Source organism: Dipodomys ordii, unplaced genomic scaffold (assembly GCF_000151885.1).
Source record: "Dipodomys ordii isolate 6190 unplaced genomic scaffold, Dord_2.0 Scaffold41, whole genome shotgun sequence".
Taxonomy (NCBI): domain Eukaryota; kingdom Metazoa; phylum Chordata; class Mammalia; order Rodentia; family Heteromyidae; genus Dipodomys; species Dipodomys ordii.
This window is the reverse complement of record NW_012267257.1, coordinates 8,775,425-8,782,560: the sequence shown is the minus strand read 5'-3', so window position 1 is coordinate 8,782,560 and position 7,136 is coordinate 8,775,425. Positions and strand designations below refer to the sequence as shown.

Below are 7,136 nucleotides of genomic sequence, written 5' to 3'. Positions count from 1 at the left end.
ACTCACCATCTTAAAAAAAATTTGTTAGGAGTGTGTGTGTGTGTGTGTGTGTGTGTGTGTGTGTGGACTCACCATCTTAAAAAAATTTGTTAGGAGTGTGTGTGTGTGTGTGTGTGTGTTGCCCCTGAGGTTTTTCTGCTCAAGGCTAGTGCTCTACCACTTGAGCCACAGCTTCATTTCCTGCTTTTTTTTTGGCGGGGGGAGGAATGTTGGTTAATTGGAGATAAGAGTCACAGAGTTTTCTGCCTAGTCTGGCTTTGAACCATAATCCTCAGCCTCCTGAGAAACTAGGATTACAGGTGTGAGCCACTAACACCAGGCCAAAAGAATATTTAATTCCCATAAATAATATGATTTTTAAAGTTAAATAAATTTTATTTGAACAGAAAATATTTTGGCACATCAATGCTCACCAAACAAAGCACAATTTCATAAAGAATGAAATTCTTTATAATTACCTGTGATTTCATCTCATAGAGGGTAGCATCATTGGGAGTTAACTGTAGTGCTTCATCCCACTTCTGAATTGCTTCCCGGTATCTGTGGTTGTTAAAGTTACATTAATATCATATTTTTCAATAAGTCTTTGAGAGTACTATGACCACAATTTAAAATCAAGAACTAGCCAAACACCAGTGGCTCACACCTGTAATCCTAGCTACTCAGGAGGCTCAGATGTATGACTGCAATTTGAAGCCAGACAGGCAGAGAAGTCAGTGGAAGTGGGGCTGTGGCTCAAGTAGTAGAGTGTTTGCTGTAAGGTCCGCTCCTGGAAGGCCAGCAGACTACCCTCCTTGCAGCAAAGTCTCCACCCAGTACCTGCATTACCTAGGCAACTGGCACACCTGGAAGAGGTCACATCTGCATCCGCTGAGGTCACATCTGGATTCCATGTGGCCACACCTTTCCCCTCCTCTACCCTAGATAAGGCCTACCCCAGGGCCAGAAGCTATCTTTCCCAGGCCTTTCCCAGACAAGTGGAGTGCACACATGACCTGGTGCCAGCCCGACCGATGAATAAACCTATCCCTTACCTGAATACACGTGCCTGGTGTGGTTCTTACTCAGCAACCTCTTTTAAAAACCTAACATTAGCCTTGAGCAAAAAAACTCAGGGACAGTTCCTAGGCCCTAAAAGTTGAAGCCCAAGGATCAGCAAAAATTTTAAAAAGTTAAAAAAAAATCAAGAACTAAGTAATAAATTGCTTACCAAGAAATATCTAGGGGCTGGGAAGGTGGTTCAATGGTAGAGCACTTGCCTTGCATGCATGAGGCCCTGGGTTCGATTCCTCAGCACAACATAAGCAAAAAGAAAAAAGCCAGAAGTGGCGCTGTGGCTCAAGTGGTAGAGCGCTAGTCTTGAGCTGAAGAGCTGAAGGACAGCACCCAGGGCCCAGAGTTAAGGCCCCACAACTAGACCTCCCCCCAAAAAAGAAATATCTACCATGGTACTGTCCAAAAAGAAATGTACTCTTTCATTGACTTATATAACTGCAACCCCTCTGCACATATCACCTTTATAATAATTTTTTAAAAATTAAATATCTCCTCAAAATATGATAATGTTAAAGAAAATCTGAAAAATAAAAGAATGAAAGGGAAGGACAGCAAAAGAAATAAAAAAGACAAAATATAAATAAAAAAGCTGTTAAAATTTTTATCCAAGGTTTTGTTTTTTGTACTTTGTAAGCTGAGAAATCACTGCTAAAATATTTTTTTCTTTTTCTACTCACTCCAATATCATAATATATTCTCATTCATTTTAGAAATATTATAAAGTACTTTTCCTAGAAATTTACAACCCACTTGTAACCCTGGGTCCTGCTACAAAAACCTAGCTGACAAGAGATAACTGTTTATAAAGTAGCCAGGAAATTTTATAATGATGCACCAGTTTTAAATTTCTTTGTCTATAGGGGAAAGAACTATATTAATCCATTCACAATGATAAACTAAAGAATGACTGAAATCACAAAACCAATATGTAAATGACTTCCACTACCACCTAGTCATTGCTGTTTTTCCCAACCAGTCTTTCTCTTAAGCTTCAGAGCCAGTCAACAAATATCTATACCCAGACTCCCAGACAGTTCAATCTTAGTATATCTCAAGCTTACCTTAATACACCTCATGCCAACTCTGAAACCCTTTTTTTAAAAAAATAAAATAAACTACCACCACCCTAAGTTTTCAATGCTTAGGAGCACAGCTCCTATTTCCATGAATTTAAGCACTTATACCAAGTGTCAGGGTTGTAAACAACTAAAACCATCTGTCACAGTATCAATCATATCTGTCATAGTCCTATTATGTATTATCTTCTCTTGTTCTCTTGGATCATTTCTTATATCTGTTTCCCTGAAACTTTTTATTTTGGGGGAGGAAGTCATGGGCTTGAACTTGGGGCCTGGGCACTGTCCCTGAGCTTTTCACTCAAGGCTAGTTCTCTACCACTTTCAGCCACAGCATCACTTCCAGTTTTCTGGTGGTTAATTGGAGATAAAAGTCTCATGCACTTTTCTTGCCTGGGTTTGCTTTGAACCCTGATCCTCAGATCTCAGCCTCCTGAGTGATTAGGATTACAGGCATGAGACAGTAGTGCCCTGCTCCACTGCTTTTATTTTAAAAACATAACCAATGCTGTTAACAGAGATGTGGCTAAATAAAATTGGCTTGCTCTCTTCTTTCATTCTTCTCTCTGGTTTACTTTCCAGTGGCACCCCTTTGTTCTTCCACAGGATCATAGGAAACTTGGCATGTAATAAATCAATGGTCTCTCATAACTCACGTAGCATATCTCTTAATTCAACTTCAGTTTGGAACACACTAAAAAGACACAGCCCTGTTGCAGCTGCTGGATAGGAAGCATTGAAAGATAAACACTTGGTTTAAAGTCACTGTAGTTAATAAATGACCACAGTCTGATTCAGCCAGTTTAAAGACAACCTTACAGTATTCAATTGAATGAACACAAGGAAGGAAGCAAGGTGAATAGTCAGTCCCAGGGGTTATACAAGGGCAAGTAAGATAATAAATATCCTACAATAAGGCAAAGAACAGCTGGTGATCAAGACAAGAAAGTTAGATAGCATGCCAGTGTGCTTAGCTATTCTGCTCCAAATTAGATTTATCTATAGCTTCAAATTTAATGAGCTATATAGTTAACAACTTATTGATTTAACAAATATTTACACAGTACTTTCTGTGGGCCAGGCGACATTCTAGGTACTTAGAATGCTACATTCAACAAGATATAGAAGATCCTTATTATATTTCTAGATCTTACTTTCTAAAGTACATGTATGTAAGAAGAGCAGAGGGTAAGAAAGACATAAAGTTCAAATATAACTGGTAGGATTTAAAAAGTAAATGGAAAGATGTGATAGTAATGACCAATGTAATGACTCAGAACAATGATCAGGAAAAGACTGCTCTAGAAAGGCACCTGAGCTGAGACTTACAAAACAACAAAGGGTGGTCATCTAAAATCTGGAGAATGTCCATTCTCAACAATGGAAGAGCCCAAGGCAGGATCAAGCATTCCATTCTCTAAAGCAAGGAAACAATCTATAAGGCTACAATAAGAAGGAAGAGAAGGAAGAGGTCAGAGGAGTGAATCAAAGTTATGATCACAGAAAATCTAATAGGCCATAGTTACAGATGTAGATTTAATGTAAGTGTGTGGGGAAAACCCAATTTTTTTAAACAACTGAGAGATTAATTCATTTACACTTTAGAAGATTAATTAAGGCCAGAGGAGGAAAATGGATCCTAAGAATATAAAAATGTGCATAGGAAACAACAGTTACAAGACGATAACAGATTACCATAGATTAAGAAAATAAACAGTGAAAACCGAGGTGAAAAAAGATTTAGAATATGTGAAAAAGGTAAAGTTAACTGAAGGTGAACTGGACAGGAAGAAAATCCAAAGAAAAAAAATTACGGATGATTTGTATTTTGGGTGATATATAAAACAGAGCCTGAGGGCTGGGAAGGTGGCACAGTGGTAGAGTGCTTGCCTTGCATGCCTGAGGCCCTGGGTTCCATTCCTCAGTACCACATAAGCAAAAAGAAAAAAGGCGGAAGTGGCGCTGTGGCTCAAGTGGTAGAGCACTAGCCTTGAGCTGAAGAGCTGAGAGACAGTGCCCAGGCCCAGAGTTCAGGCCCCACAACCGGACCCCCCCAAAAAATAAATAAAAATAAAAAAATAAAACAGAGCCTGAGGCCAATGCCTGCTAGCCATCTCTGTGCTAGTGGTAGGATCCCCAGGGAATCAAGAATGAGGAGAAAAGAGGAATAAGGAGAATAAATACAATACCAAGTTAAACTAGCAAAAGCTGCACAAACACACACATATGATCACACACTTTGTGAAACTTATGAAACAGTCCATTATTGGGAAATAAGGAAAAACAATTCATGTGCAGGCTTTTACTAGTACCCTGTTCCTTCACCAGTTGGAGTCTGCTCCACAAGGCCTTAACCCCAGCCCTTTAGAACTTAATTAAACAGGTCAAGTCTAGTTATACTTGTGTATACATACATTCTAATAGAGAAAATTAGAGCCTTTATATTTAGACAATCAAGTATCACCACCTAGTGGTTAAAGCTACACACTGATTTAAGAATATTGGGACCTACACTGTTACTCTTGTGGAGTTATATTCTAGCCAGATATAATTTTAGAAACATATTTAAACAAAACAATACCGCATGAAATATTGCGATAACATATGATACCCTAAAGTCCACAGTATATTTACTTGGTGCTTACTAGGTACTAGGAGGCATGTTATACTTTTACCTGGGCCTACTCTTTAATCTTCCAATATTTTATAAAAAATGTATCACCATTTTACATATGAGAAACTAAAAGTGACAGAAATTAATAACTCAAGGATTATACACACAGAAATTATAAAGTAGGACTTGAATGCAGATAAAGTGAATTCAAAATTCACTCTCAACCACTAGGTTAACTATCTTCACCTTTAAAAAGCACCAAATTACTTAAGTTCAGATGGGAAGTGAGCCAGTCTTTTAATTCATAAATCTTACATAATAAAACTGCAAAAGTAAAATAGCTAAATGGCAAAATAAATCTGAGTTACGTGTTACTGTAAACTAGGCTGAAGAAGATTCTGGTGCAGAAGTGCTGACCTCTTTTGGAAGAGGGATAACATTGACACACCTGGATCATGGCAAATTAGAGTTATCTTTTAAGTTAGATAATAAATATTAAGAGTTTAAAAAAATGAAAAAAAAAACAGAGGCTGGGTACAGTGGTGCAAATCTGTAATCTCAGCACTAGGGAGGTAGAGTTCCAAGGATCCAAATTCAAGGTACGCCTGGGCTGTATAGTGAGTTCAAGGTCAATAGGCTACCTAATGGGCTACCTATGAGTTAAAGAACAGCCTGGGTCACACAGAGAAAACACTGTCTGAAAAAATAAATTTAAAAAACAGAATAGAAAACTACAAAAAAAAAAGTGAAAAGAAACTATTCTCTTCTTTATCAATTTCTCCCAATGTTTTATTCAGACACATCCTTTTCTATCACTTCAAAAATTGTTACCATCTCAAAGCTAGTTCACTGTCCGTGCACTTAATCCTTGCAAACATTTACAATTACCAAAACACCCTCAGCATTAAAACAAAAGTTTCCTAGGGGCTGTTGTGGAGGTAAGACTCAAGGTTTGTGAATTCATGCCGGTGCTCTTGCTGGATGAAGACTGGAGAGAGCTGAGGAACTGCATGAAAGACTGGTGGGTTCAAGCAGACAAATGAGCAGGTCAGGGAGGACAAGAGCAGCTTCCCGTGGATGGCCAACTGGCCCTCAAGTGCCACTGGAACTCCTGGTTCCGCCAGGAGCTCTGCCCCTGCTACTCTGACTGCCATTCGGCTCACTCACTGTTACCTGTACCAGTTACAAGTACAGCAAGATCCTTTCTCAGGCTGAGTGACATGGTATGACAAATGTTAACACTGACAAAGAGTACTCTGTGAGATTCCTAAGCATATGGCCTGCTTCTCCATTTTGTGAAGACTGATCAGAAGGCTCTATTAATTACTGGTTCCCTTGACATCTGGCTCTCCCAAAATTCCTAGTTTCATTCTATTTTCTTGCTTACAAGGTCCCCTAAATAAAAGCTTTGCATGTTTAATTCAGTCTCAGCGTCTGGATTTATAAAGACCCACTAGCATAGCTGCTAATCCAACTCATTCCAGGGATTTTTTTTTTCATTTCTAGCTATTCCATTGATTTTTTTTCTGTAGTATCCAGTTCACTCCTCATTAAGTTCATGTTTCCCTTTAAATATTTAAACAAAGCTATACAAGTATTTTAACCTCTTTGTCCACTACTTCTATTACCTATGCTATTTTGAGTCTGCTTCTAGTTTTCTCCTGTTGTTGATGGCCTACAGCTTCCAACTTCTTGGCCTACTTAGTAATTTGGTGGTTTTGCTTTGTATGCTAGGATAGCTCCCAAATGTCAAATGCTGGGATTACAGGAAGGCACAACCATGCCTGGATCAAAACAAGTTTGTAAATTTTGCTAGGGCAGGTCAAGAGTAATCTTCATTTGAAAGATACTATGATCATTCTACTAAAGCATAACTCCTCCAGTAGCTCCAGTGAATATGCCTGGTAACCACTAAAGACATTACAGACTAGAAGGCTGAAACCTGAATATCCCTCTGCAGTGTTTGACTTGGGAACTGTTCAGCTTATACCACCAGTCATGTTGCTGGACTTAGGATAGTTCCCCTACGGATGCATGGCCTAATGTCCATCAAGCTTTATATCTAGCATTCAAGTACATCATATATGTAAGGTTCATTTCATCAGCACAACATTATGAAGTAAGTATATCACACAGAAAAGGAGCAATATGCAGAAGGAGTAACTTGCCTAATATTACAAAACTAATAAACAGAGCTAGACTAAAGATTAAAGTACAAAGATCTAGCTACAAGCCCCAAAGCTTTTTTGCCACACACCAAATAAGTATTTCACATCCTCTAAATATGGGATTTATTTTCTTCTTCTTTTTTTGGGGGGGTGGGGGTCCAGTCGTGGGGCCTGAACTCTGGGCCTGGGCACTGTCCCTCAGCTCTTCAGCTCAAGGCTAGT

General features: G+C 38.8%; 1 protein-coding gene across 1 annotated transcript in view; it reads right to left on the bottom strand.

Annotated features, from left to right (window-relative positions):
- Nucleotides 1–7,136, bottom strand: part of Ttc33 (tetratricopeptide repeat domain 33) — a 27,974-nt gene that overhangs the window by 9,556 nt on the left and 11,282 nt on the right. The window contains exon 3 of the mRNA XM_013018516.1: nucleotides 414–540. Coding sequence (XP_012873970.1) covers nucleotides 414–540 — 127 coding nt within the window. The remainder of the gene's footprint in view (nucleotides 1–413; nucleotides 541–7,136) is intronic.